The sequence below is a fragment of the Annulohypoxylon maeteangense genome (genome assembly GCF_022496945.1).
Source record: "Annulohypoxylon maeteangense strain CBS 123835 unplaced genomic scaffold GGS22scaffold_8, whole genome shotgun sequence".
In the NCBI taxonomy this organism is placed as follows: domain Eukaryota; kingdom Fungi; phylum Ascomycota; class Sordariomycetes; order Xylariales; family Hypoxylaceae; genus Annulohypoxylon; species Annulohypoxylon maeteangense.
The window spans coordinates 1,257,152-1,269,637 of record NW_025953255.1 but is presented as its reverse complement, the minus strand read 5'-3'; the positions used below and the strand labels follow the sequence as shown (position 1 = coordinate 1,269,637).

The window sequence follows — 12,486 nt, the reverse complement described above, 5'->3', positions numbered from 1 at the left end:
GACAACAATGCTTAATAAATAGCCACTCAGTAACAGCTTACCTACCTAGGTACATATTAGATATTAGTATTTTTATCCGACATATTATACCCTTAACGGCCTTTCGAGTAATAATCGTTCATGTATAGGTATCTAACAGGCAATGTTTCTTCGAAACTTCATCCTTACGACTTTAAGATTTCTCTCACCTCAGGAACCTTCGCAACAAATTCAGTCTTCATCTCTGACCAAACTAAAGCCTGCATGTCCCTTCCATCTTCGCCGGTTATAACAGTATCTGCAGTCCTAGGCTATAGGTCAGCTGTGTAAACTATTATGACAGGTTCGATATTAAGTGTGAAGTAACTTACTCTTGGTAGTCGGCATCGGATCCGTAGAACTTGAGAAATCTCCCCTGGTAGATTGTCTTGTCAACCAACTAAGCTAGGGCTATAATTTATGGCGAATATCTTGCTGGATGGAAAACTTACATGCTCGCTCTCCTTTGTCAAACACGCTGCCACGTATGTCCTCGCGCCGTTAGACGGCGACTTACCGAATATAACCGTGAATATAGTGACTATGAGACTGACAACTATCCCTAGCTGCTTTAAGTCTCTGGATAAATCCGATGCCACGAATCCAGGGCACATGGTGTTTACTACGACCTTAGGGCTGACATAGTATTCGTAAGTGTAACTATTATATTAAAAAGGGGAAACTTAGAAGATAGGGGTTGTATAAAGGAGTAAGTATTCACCGTCCGCTTGACCCCAATGCCATTTTAACTAGTTCGTTAACCGCATACTGAGCCATCAGCTTGGTAGTCGCGTACATCGTGCTCGCTCCAGGCCAATTGTCTGGTTTGCTGAAGTGCTCTAAGGGGCCAGTTTCAGATGTCCATTTCTTCCACTCTTGGATATTCGGCTCTAGATGCCGTCCTGAACCCACCACAGCCAAATGTGCCGGCGCCGAGCGGTTGGCGCGCTCCGCTCTCAACCAGGGGAGCAGGAGCAGAGCTAGGAGTATAGTGCTCAGGGTGTTAACTTGGATGTTTAGGTCCCTGGATATTTCCACCAGTTAGCTACCTAACATAACTCTATCTATCACATATTGTTGTATAGTATACCCTTATGCGATCCAAAATGACGAAGAGTTGAATCTAGGAAGTCTTACCAACCTTCCTCACTGAGCGTGGGAGCTATAGTAGAAAGGCCCGCGTTCAACACAACGGTATCGATGCCACCCTTTCCTTGTCTAATCTTCCGGGCTTCCTCCGCAAAGGTTACAACCGAGGCGTACCGGCTCATATCAAGATCCATAACTCGAACTCGGCCTTTACTTCGGCCTTTCGTATCTCGCTCGATAGTCGCAATGGCGGCTTGAGACCGGGCTGAATCACGACTCGTAATTATGACATCGGTGGCGCCTAAATTGACGAAGTGTACTGCGGCGGCAAGACCTAGTCCGGCCGTCCCGCCCGTTACGAGGACGGACTGATCCTTGAAGGAATCCGGTGGCGGGAGGGGGATGTGGAACCATTTCATGTAGACCTGAGCGAGAAGTTTTTGTATTGCAAAGGCCATGTTTTATAAGGGATGTCGATGTATGAACTTTAAGGACGTATACGTACCAGAATGATATTTGTTTTGAGATTCTAGTTGAGGGGATAGACAAATGACTATCGGGTGACGTAGCACCCGGACGTTACACAGCATCTCGATTGGCGTCGCAACAGGTACAAAATGGCTCCGATGAGGCTATTTTGTAGTACTAGGTAACTTCATCACCTGGTAACGAATCTTTTATATCGATATACTCCGCTATTGACCTTAAAGAGATGTCTTTACAGGCGTGGAATGCCTTGATATCAACACTGCAAATATATTTAGGTAACCTGGTAAATTTCCATGTGTCTTGCTTAGGTACTTGATTATTACAAGAGAATTATACAGTTAAGTGGACTGAAATGAAAGGATAGAGCTAGTGATTCCTTGTGAAGCGAGAACTGGAATTATCAAATCCGAGAACTTTCTGGCAATGTCTATAGCCGTACGTCCTCGTAGGATATAATCGGTGCTATGGTGCCCCGTGATAATTCGTTTCTGAGATCCCCTAGTCTATTTATCGTCAGTCTTATTATACACTAAAGAAGTCTTAATGGATCCTATAGAGATTTATAATAGTCTCGATGAATGGGTGAACAGAGGGATACTATACTTCGTAGTGTCCTGTAAACCACAAATTAGGGGGTAAATGAGAATTGAAATTCAGCTAGTTTGCACAATATAAGGATATCTTGCAAAGAGAATATCGCATAAAATCATATCCCTTTTTGATACACTATCGATAACCATTATCACAAGCCTCGTCGATCTCTCAAAAATAAAAATGCCCCACCACAAGCTTAAGCCAATCATCTACCAACCCAGACCCCAGTTCAAAAATCTCCCACCTCAGCCTCGCGACCAAAATCCAATACATCAAAGCTGATAAACAGCTGGTGGAACAATTTTCAAAAGCTCGGATTGATTTTCAAAGACGTGATATATCCACCAAACCGACCCGATCCCTCGGGCACCCAATCCGGGACCACCATCCTCCCTCACAACCATGTCCTCAACAACACAACACCTCCTCCTCTCCCCCGCCGAACTCGCCTACCTGCACAGCACCCTGCGCCTCACCCCCCCAGTCCGTCCAGACGGGCGCACAGCAACGCAATTCCGACCGCTAACAGCCGAAACCGGGGTGCTACCCGGCGCAAACGGCAGCGCGCGAATCTGTTTCGCAGACGGCACGGAGGCGATCGTGGGTGTGAAAGCGGAGGTAGAGAAGCGCGCGCGGGTCTCGTATTTAGACTACTTCTACGAGAACAAGGAGCTGCGGCGGAAGCAGAAAGGAGGGGAGGCCGACGAGGGAGAAGAGGGAGAAAATGGCAAGAACGAGGGAAGCGCGGTAGGCGGGGGCTCGAACGACTGGGTTGAGATCACGGTTGAGATCCCGGGGTACCGGGACGACGACAGCAGCACGGTGTTCCTCGCCACGATGCTGAGCGAGGCGCTCCTGGCCGACGGCGAGTTCACGAAGAAGCTGCGCATCAACCGGCGGTTTCACTGGAAGTTGTACATCGATGTAAGCTCTACACCCCCATATTTCACACATTTAAACAGTTCTTTGATATATTCGGACTGAAGCTAATATATACATCTTAACACCACAGATAATCCTCATATCCCCACCTCTATCCTACCCCCTCCCCCTCCTAAGCCTAACCACACACCTCGCCCTCCTCGCGACCCGTCTGCCGCGGTTAAAATCCGAGGCGGACGAGGACCCGATGTTCGACGACGACTGGGCCGCCTCGCAGTTCATCTACCCGCGAAAAACGGGCGTTCTCAGCTCGCGTCCGCCCATCACGTTGTTAGTCATGGCTGTGGGCGACAACATCATATTCGACCCGTCGAAAGAAGAGCTCGCGGTCGCGGACTCCGCGCTCGCTGTTTCTGTTGGCGAGAGGCTGGGTCCTGTGGACGAGTCGCAGGGGGCGATGGATGTGGATGGGGAGGCGGGGAGTAGTAGACAGTTACGCCTGCTCTCCGTACGGACGATAGATCCGCCCTCGAGGCTAACAGCGCCTGGAGTGCCGAACGCGGTGAACGCGGCAGCGTGGGGTCAAGGCGGGGGAACGACGAAGGATCCGGGTGCCAGGACGGCAGAGACGGATAACGTAGAGGGCGTGTGGAAGGCGCCGAGGGGAGGGGCTAAGGTGGCTGTTCTAGGAGCTATGGTGCAGAAGGTATTGGAAAAAGGGGGTGTTGCGGACGAGGTCCTAGAGGGTCTAGATGCCGTCGATCTGGGGTAGATTCGCAATTACGATACCATGAAGTTATTAGTGCAATACCAAAGCAAGGTTGTGCCTTGTCCCGGAGCTGAGCAGAGATTCATCCACCTATAGGGAGACCGTACGCTAATTGAGTAGCGGCGATTGCTTCCTTTCTATTATCCTTTCTTTTTCTTTCGCACTACCTCGTATGTTGCGTACTATTTTAGAATATCCCGAGCCACTTCTTGCGCTTCCCATCCGGTGAGGACTCGGCAGTCGGAGCGGCTTCCGGTTCGACGACTGGGACCGGCTCCGGCTCAGGGGCTGGTTTGTCATTGCTGAAGAACCCCTGCGTCACCTCCATGCCGTGCGCTTTGCGGTACTCGGCCCGCTTGGCCACGTCGTCGACCCGCATCCTCCGCTTCTCGGTTGTCGTGGCGGCCTCGTGCTCCTCGTGCATGCGCATGACGTCGATAACCACTCCTATGTACTGGAATGGATGCCGCGGGAACTCAGAGATTGGCGGGATCAGGTCGGCGAACGGTGACTTGGCGTTGAAGTTCGCCATGAAGGTGTATACAGCGAGAGAGGTTAGTGTGCCCTAGTAATCGGTTAGATCAAGATTGATGATTTTAAGGGGCTGTGTATATAATGTACCAGGGTGATGAATAGATGGATACCCCGACTATTCAGGAACCAATGCGACCATGTATTCGGCGGTGGTGGTAGACCTGGATATGTCTTCGCAGTTTGAGCTTGGAACTCTGCTTCGGACAATCCCCCGCCATAATGCTTCGGCATTGAACGCGGGAGCCGTGTTCCGTGGGACGGGGGATTAAACTTTTCGGGTTTCTCGAGTACGATGGGCTTTGAGGGATCTACGGGCTTTGAAGTTATGACCGGCTGCTTCGTGGGAACGGGGATCTCCCGGGCGGGTGCGAGTTTTGAGACCGGTTTAGGTGCGGAAGCTACCGGAGTCGGCTCCGAGGTAGGTGCCGCTTTAGATGTGGGTGTCTTGGGAGTTACTGGTTGAATCTTGGTAGGTGGGGTTCTTGGGGGCTGTTTTGTCGGCGCGGAATTCTTTGCGGCTTTGGCAGCGCTCGGTTTGGAGGAGATAGCTTTGGGAGCTCCTTTTGGTGCGGCCGTCTTAGATGCGTAGCGCACTAATACCTGCCCAAGTTCTGCGTTCAGGGGTCTTGTAAAAGCATTAGAACGTGCGGCGGTCCGCCATAATGCGCCGTATTGAGGCAACAGATATCGCGGGATATATGACGTTTTTGAAGCCATCGTGAGAATCTAAAATTTGTTTCAACGCGGGGTAAAATAAATTGAAGCTTCAGGGAAAGAGTTCACTACTAAAGAGTGAGTAGCAAGTCCAACTTATGTATCAATTGACCATTAAGACGCAGGCGCGTCTCTATATCTCAATGTAAATACACTACAGATTTGAGCGCGTTTTGCATGAACTTTGAAATTCAAATTCGTATCGCTCATCTCTTACGATCCAATCCGGTGAAGTCTCTTTCCTTCCCGATCCAAATGGTCGGGAGTCGGTGGTAGCCGTTTGAATTACCCAGAACGGCCTAGGACCTTAAGGTTAGCATGGATTCTCATGGAAGATAAGGTTTATTGGCTAATTGCCAGGTGGTAGCTGCTGGGAGCAAACGCGTTATTCTGGAGTCAGTTTCCTCGAAAATTTTCGTAAGTTTTCTAGACTTGTGACTCCGAAATTCCTCCCGTCCGCATCGCCGCCCCACTATATCGTTTAGTGAGCTGTTTAGTGGACTTAGTGGGTACGTAGAGCCTAGAAGAAAGGAAAGAATAGTGGAATATTCGTCCAAGCGTCAGTAAAACCGGCTTTCCCCGGGAACGTATTACTTCTACTTCAACCCTATTGGTCGGAAACTGCTCGTCACGAGCCACATTGTGGCTAGAATTTCCGTACTACCCTTGCCGAAATGCCCTGACGCTGAGCTCATCGCCTTAAAATTTCCCAAAACACTTGCGCCGATTTTTTCTCTTTTTCCTTTTCTTGCCCTCATACAAACCTCAGTGCATTTTACTTAGACGAATAACTCTCGTTCTCCTTGCGACAGCATACCTGCGTTTACTCGCCGCGCCTAATCATTAATATTCTCTATCCGTCTTCTCAGTTTTTCATAAATCTACCGACAAAATGCCCCTCGCTGCTGGTAGGTCTAGCTTCTTGCATATTCCTTGATTTCGTCCTGTGAGAGTCAACACGTCACCGTTTTCGAGCCATTGAACCACCACCGCTACCTGCACGACTACGATATGTCTCTGAGGGGTAGAATATTCTCAGATATTTCATATCAAGAACTCGTTCCGGGTTTATTTGTAGCCTCCGATCTGATGCCTAGGAAAGTTGCAGCGGCGTGCGCTATTTACGGAGCTACATCGGCTTGCCTGTAACGCAGTCGCACAACGATTCTAGGGGCGCAAAGCATCAGGCGTTGACGTGGAGTGGTTTTCTGGTGTTTAAGACCTCATGAGAGATCCTGGGCACTTATTATTACGCTAGGAGTACCTTAGCTAACATGTTTATTTAATCAGGTGACTCCAAGAAGGGTGCCAACCTCTTCAAGACCCGATGCGCTCAATGCCACACCCTGAAGGAAGGCGAGGGCAACAAGGTCGGCCCTGCGCTACACGGTCTCTTCGGTCGTAAGACCGGTCAGGTCGAGGGTTACGCCTACACAGATGCCAACAAGCAGAAGGGTATTACCTGGGACGACAAGACTTTGGTATGTAGCTTCTGAAGACGACTGACCCTTCGGGCAGCTTTGCTAACTTTCTTATTAGTTCGACTACCTAGAGAACCCCAAGAAATACATCCCAGGTACCAAGATGGCCTTCGGTGGTCTCAAGAAGGACAAGGACAGGAATGATCTTATTACGTGAGTTACAGATCTCTCGAGAAAGTCAGGAGCCTCTTTACTAATTGTAATTACAGATTCTTGAAGGAGTCTACGGCATAGACGAAGTTACGAGACAGACGTGTACCATTACAATCATGATTGCATAGACAGGACCGGCCAGTTGTACTTATAGACAGACTACTAGACCGTTTTTCTTCACTTCCACCCGTCGCGGTGCGAACACATACCCATCTCCTCTTCTTTCAAGGCAGCATTCACCTGGTCGGAGTACTAGGAGTTCAGGCTTTCGTGTGGAGGCTTGGATTGAATATAATGTGTTGCAAGGGATTGAAAATAGTGCGCATGTTCCATGACTCTACTGTTACTAATGGTGGTTTGTTACCTGGAAATACTTCGCGGTCTGACTATGTGCATGTACCGATGACGTAGTTGACAGTGATAACGTAAGGGCGTATTTCAGAGCCAAGATGAAAATGAGCTCTTATTGCCTCCTAGAGACCCACTCCACCACCGTACCGGTAGATCAGTTCTATTGATTCTTAGCGACGAATAAAAAGGGGATGGGCGATGTAGACAGGTATAAAAGACAATGTATGCCCAAGGAGAAGTGTTCAACATAGAATAAAGGGTGAATTGTCACAGGCAGTGGCAGGATTCGAGATGGCAAACAATGATATACTCACCCAAACAGAGCCAATCACAATTCACGTAGAACCAGAACCATGCCCCTTATGGAAAAGCATGAGCAATTTCAACCAATCACACCCGAGGAATTCCGTGCAGATAATATGCGGTGTAAGCATACTCGAATGAGCGGTGATAATAACCTTGTTTAAGGCTATTCGAGATTGTTATTCGGATTTTTTTTTTTTTTTAAAAAAAAAAAAACTTTGACTTTGAGTCGATATTTTACTGTATGGTATAGACAAATCTCATTTATAGGTATTCATTGACCAATGAAGCGAGTATTCATACAACACATCTGGCGTTGGAATCGGAATATCAATATCTCTATAACTATTTTTAGATCCTCGGAAGTTTGTTGAGCATGTGCTTTATGTGGTTCAACCGCTGGGATACTTAGGTACGTAGATTACTGTCGTCATGAGAATTGATTGGTACGCATAACACTACGGTTAAAAATTGGCATCGACTCATGCTGCTTACTCAAAGGGTTAGGTGTAATATAACCCATGCTCAGCTGCTCAGGTTCACGGCGAACACCGACTACGATTCATTGCTCTCGAGTCAAATGTTGTTATGATCAAATTTTTTCAATTGTATTGTATCGCTTTGTTTTAATGGCAGGGGGTATTCAAATCATTCCCAACCTAGCTCTTTCAACTCCCTAAACTTAGTCGAGTGACTAACAGATACGCTGGGCTTGATCTTTCCAAGAGCGGTTTCCCAGTCCTCAGGGGTGAGCACGTCCGGTCCCCTAATGTCGGCACGCTCCACTGCAGCTTGACCGGCTGCCACGTGTAGGTTGTCTATGTCGGCACCGCTGAATCCATCGCACCGTGGGTCGCGAGCCACGACTTCTAAGATATCGTAGTCCGTGTAAGAAGGCAACAGACGCCTCATGCGAGTTTTTAGAATATCAACCCGCCCATCCGCGTCGGGAAGATCGACGAAGATGTTCGTTCCTAGCCGACCAGGACGGAGGATAGCTGGATCGATCATATCCGGTCGATTTGTAGCCCCGACAACGTAGACGCCTGCCCGACTATTCATACCGTCCATCTCTGTTAAAAGTTGGTTGACAACTCTTGCGCTGGCATCGGATCCGTTTCCGTCACGTCGGGGCACTAGAGCATCTAATTCATCAAAGAATAAAATACATGGAGCGGATGAACGTGCCCGGCTGAATACTTGACGGACTGAACGTTCTGATTCGCCCACGTATTTATTCAGAAGCTCCGGACCCTTAACAGATATGAAGTTCGCCTTTGACTCGTTTGCTACTGCTTTCGCTAGCAGAGTTTTGCCACATCCGGGAGGACCCCATAAAAGCACACCTGAAGGGGCTTCAAGACCCTTGCTGATGAATCGCTCGGGGTTCTGGATAGGCTTCACTATAGAAAGCATGAGTTGCTTTCGGACATCGTAAAGAGCACCGATATGTGCCCAAGTTGTATCCGGTATCGTTGTGAATCCTTCCCTCTTACTAGAAGGCTGGACTTTCTCAATCGCACCGAGCATGTGTTCCATTGTGAGCAGAAGCTTATCTGTAGACACCGCCTCAGCAGGAGCTGACATTATTGAAAGATGTAGCCGAAGTCCTGGTGGGATATTTTGCTGCGGATTGACGTCCGGCTCTAGGTTGATATCGAGTTCTGGGTCGAGGTCCATCTCTTCAGATCCCGCATGCGCCAGCTGGGACATGGTAGCTCTAACCATTTCGTTCTTCGCAACAGAAACGACATCCTTCAAGTCGGCGCCGACGAAGCCAGGCGTTCTCTTCGCTATTAGTTTGTAGTCAAAATCTGGGGAAAGTTTGCTGTTACACAGCATCTTTCGTAAAATGGCTTCACGGGAAGCCTCGTTCGGTATTCCGAGGCTTATTTCTCGGTTAAACCGACCAGCTCTTCGAAGGGCTGGGTCAATACTGTCTGGTCGATTTGTCGCAGCTAACGTCACGACAAATTTGCCCCCCAACTTTTGGGGTGCAAGGTCGTCCATGCAGGTTAACATTTGCGCCACTATTCTCTTTTCCATCTCCCTCTGCGCATTCTCCCTCTTCCCCATGATGGCATCAATCTCATCAATGAAGATAAGACATGGCGCAAGTGATTTCGCTTCATCATAAAGTTCTCGTATCTTCTTCTCGGACTCGCCGGACATGCCAGCGATCAGCGAAGGGGCTGAAACCGGTATGTACGCCACTCCGAGTGAGGCAGCATAAGCATTTGCGAGCATAGTTTTTCCACAACCTGGTGGTCCATGCAGAAGAACGCCTCGAGTAGCCTCCAAGTCATTTTCCAAACATACTTCGGGGAATCGCATAGGAAACGTAACCGATTCGGCGAGAACCCTGATAGCATCATCCATACCGCCGAGATCAAGTAGAGAAACGTCACTGGGCGGAGTGCGATCTTCCTTAGGCTTTTCGTACTTTCGCCTTTTCAACTTAGCTTCCCCGTTAGACAGTCTCTCGATGATAGTTGCCGCACCGGTCGTATCAACTCCCGAGACATTATCACTTGTGGTTGCTTCTGGGGTTCCCTGCTGAGCCTTGGGTATATTCCAAGATTTGGTGATGTGCTTATTCATCACAAAGTAGTCGCGTTCCTGTATGCCATGTTAGCCAAGCCACTCGATAATCATATTAAAATTTGCAGAATATGAGTGTTGGAATATGGGAAATAGCCTACCTTAGGTTTTGGTGAATCTATGGGAGCTTCATCTAAAGCCTCTTCCTCATCTTCTTCCTTTCGTTCTTCCTTCCGTAGACGGAGGACTCGTTCGATGGAGTCTTCTAACGGTCGCTTCTTCATGCGCCCAAGACTAGAATTGGAGCGCTTGATAGAATCGTAGACGCCGGAAATAGTGAATTTAAGTGGCTTGCTTCCATTCCGATCGGAGTTGTTGCGCTCATGCTCATCTTCGAGCTTTCTAATAATTTGGTAAACATCACGATCAATGCCTATAAGCGTCCTGGGAGGCATTGTGGTGATAGGCTACCTGCCAGGTAGCAAGTGAACAAGGTGAGTATCATAAACGGATTTATGGTGTTGTTGTATTGTGAATGTAATTACTTGGTGATATAGAAAAAGTTGTTGGATTGAATCGAAACTTTAGATCTTTAAAAATAAAGTGGGTCGAGATATTACTACCTATGTTGAGAGTAGTGCACTTAGGAAGTACTGGTCTCTCAACTCAATGGTCAGAGACGAAACCTCACCAAAGAAAGGGTACCTAGGGTACCTAGTTATAATATAAAGCAGTGATTTTCCATTTAGAACCAAACAATACCCCATTGAATTGAAATAGGCCCAGATTCTGCCTTCTATTAGTGGAAGAGATATGTATCGTACCAAGATCATGACCAGTCCCTAAGTATCACATGTGCCAATCAAAATTGGAACCCAAGATGTACCAAGTATGAACAAGCATCTGCACTTTAAAGACAACGAAGCTCATTATTGAATATTCATTTTCTTCATAGAACCAAATATTTATAATTCATCCTAATTATTTAACTAAGATTCTCACGTGGGCATTAAGTTTAGAACGAACGAATTCTGAATTTAATGTTAAGAAATGCCGAAATACCTAGCATGATGTGCGTCATTGCACAAAATACAAGGTACAATGCGCCTCACCCCCTGCAATCGATAAGCCAACTACCCATGTCCCATGTCCCATGCCCACCTGCCAAACTCGCAATACCATCGACGTCCTACACGTATGTACCTCTCTCTAACACATGCTTCAAAAACGCTCACCACATCGGATATCGTTACGGAGCAGGCGGCCTTAGACTAGGCAATCGCCTGTGAATTACCTATCTAAGCAAACGACTACCTCTAAACAATGCGCGCTTCGGATCCCACGATAGATTCCAGGGTACGGCGATCATGGGCAACCAGCAGAGCAGAGTAACCGCCCAGGACAAGTCCGTCCCCCTTTATTCCCCCCCTTTATCCCCATCATTCCCGTCCACAACTAACATCTACCCACTTCCCACTCCACAGAGCAATCCTCGACCTCAAACTCCAGCGCGACAAGCTACACCAGTACCAGCGGCGCATCACGGTGCTCACGGACAAGGAGACGGCCGTAGCGCGCCAGATGCTCGCGGCCGGCGACAAGAAGCGCGCTCTCCTCGCCCTGCGGCGCAAGAAGTACCAAGAATCGCTGCTCGAGAAGACCGACGCCCAGCTGGCCCAGCTCGAGCAGCTGACGCGCAGCGTCGAGTTCGCGCTTATCCAGAAGGACATCGTCTTCGGCCTGCAGGAAGGCACCAAGGTGCTGAAGGAGATCCACGCCGAGATGGGCGGCGTCGAACACGTCGAGAAGCTGATGGGAGAGACTGCTGATGCTGTTGCTTACCAGAAGGTGCGTGTTTATCCATCCATCCACTCATCCACTCATCCATCTATCTCCTTACTCATCTACCCCATACCCACCCTTCCATCTTCCTACACCCTACACCCACCCTACATATGGGAATTGCCGCGCTAATATGCATATCTTCCATCATACAGGAAATAAGCGAGATGTTAGGCGGCAGGATAACAAACCAAGACGAGGACGAAGTTGAAGACGAGCTCGCCGCTCTCGAGCTAGAAGTCAACGGCCCAGCACCGCTGCCAAACGTACCGAATACCAAGCTACCCAAGGTCGAGGTCACGCAACAAGAAGAAGCAGCCCCTCAAGAGCAAGAACCCGAACAAGAACGAAGGGCAATGCTTGCCGCGTAAACTACGTTCGACTGACTAGAGCAAACGGGGAGATAACTACGAAATAAACTGCATAATGGAGGATGGAGCATGAGAAGTTGTTGGAAACATTGGGTGTATAGTACGACGGGAGTCAAGGAGGTGACCCTCCTGGAGCTGTTTTGATTTGGAAGTTGGGCGTTACTTCAGAGGTGATATAGAATAGCATCGTGAAGATAGCTGGCTGCTTTGGCTATTATAATCAATGAATAGAAAGTGGAAATTTCCTCATTTTCTCATGCTCTCTTTCTACCACGTAGTGCTAGAGCCTATATGATGATCACTGATCCAGCATGTAGAAACCAACTGTTAACAAGGTGTATAACCTAGATGAACA

General features: G+C 48.3%; 6 protein-coding genes across 6 annotated transcripts; 3 read left to right on the top strand and 3 right to left on the bottom strand.

Moving 5' to 3' along the window:
* Window positions 1–10: 10 nt before the first annotated feature.
* On the bottom strand, window positions 11–1,617 carry GGS22DRAFT_163385 (NAD(P)-binding protein). The gene is made up of 5 exons (XM_047961352.1): window positions 1,156–1,617; window positions 740–1,042; window positions 471–654; window positions 351–394; window positions 11–285 (listed from the first exon to the last, which is right to left on the bottom strand). Exons 1-5 carry the CDS (start codon window positions 1,563–1,565, stop codon window positions 165–167), a joined length of 1,062 nt encoding a protein of 353 aa, XP_047819136.1. The 5' UTR covers window positions 1,566–1,617; the 3' UTR covers window positions 11–164.
* Window positions 1,618–2,412: 795 nt separating this feature from the next.
* GGS22DRAFT_142045 (ribosomal protein S5 domain 2-type protein) lies at window positions 2,413–3,897 on the top strand. Its single transcript, XM_047958753.1, has 2 exons — window positions 2,413–3,114; window positions 3,203–3,897. The coding sequence occupies exons 1-2, from the start codon at window positions 2,593–2,595 to the stop codon at window positions 3,842–3,844; spliced, it is 1,164 nt and encodes a 387-aa protein (XP_047819135.1). The 5' UTR covers window positions 2,413–2,592; the 3' UTR covers window positions 3,845–3,897.
* A 39-nt stretch (window positions 3,898–3,936) lies between these two features.
* Window positions 3,937–5,253, bottom strand: GGS22DRAFT_142042 (uncharacterized protein). The gene is made up of 2 exons (XM_047958752.1): window positions 4,463–5,253; window positions 3,937–4,406 (listed from the first exon to the last, which is right to left on the bottom strand). The coding sequence occupies exons 1-2, from the start codon at window positions 5,090–5,092 to the stop codon at window positions 4,029–4,031; spliced, it is 1,008 nt and encodes a 335-aa protein (XP_047819134.1). The 5' UTR covers window positions 5,093–5,253; the 3' UTR covers window positions 3,937–4,028.
* A 470-nt stretch (window positions 5,254–5,723) lies between these two features.
* Window positions 5,724–7,094, top strand: GGS22DRAFT_163381 (cytochrome c-like domain-containing protein). Its single transcript, XM_047961351.1, has 4 exons — window positions 5,724–5,997; window positions 6,380–6,570; window positions 6,629–6,723; window positions 6,780–7,094. The coding sequence occupies exons 1-4, from the start codon at window positions 5,982–5,984 to the stop codon at window positions 6,802–6,804; spliced, it is 327 nt and encodes a 108-aa protein (XP_047819133.1). The 5' UTR covers window positions 5,724–5,981; the 3' UTR covers window positions 6,805–7,094.
* An 897-nt stretch (window positions 7,095–7,991) lies between these two features.
* Window positions 7,992–10,545, bottom strand: GGS22DRAFT_163379 (AAA-domain-containing protein). The gene is made up of 2 exons (XM_047961350.1): window positions 10,080–10,545; window positions 7,992–9,996 (listed from the first exon to the last, which is right to left on the bottom strand). The coding sequence occupies exons 1-2, from the start codon at window positions 10,371–10,373 to the stop codon at window positions 8,026–8,028; spliced, it is 2,265 nt and encodes a 754-aa protein (XP_047819132.1). The 5' UTR covers window positions 10,374–10,545; the 3' UTR covers window positions 7,992–8,025.
* Window positions 10,546–11,109: 564 nt separating this feature from the next.
* Window positions 11,110–12,388, top strand: GGS22DRAFT_163378 (charged multivesicular body protein 6). Its single transcript, XM_047961349.1, has 3 exons — window positions 11,110–11,323; window positions 11,403–11,766; window positions 11,916–12,388. The coding sequence occupies exons 1-3, from the start codon at window positions 11,286–11,288 to the stop codon at window positions 12,129–12,131; spliced, it is 618 nt and encodes a 205-aa protein (XP_047819131.1). The 5' UTR covers window positions 11,110–11,285; the 3' UTR covers window positions 12,132–12,388.
* Window positions 12,389–12,486: the final 98 nt, after the last annotated feature.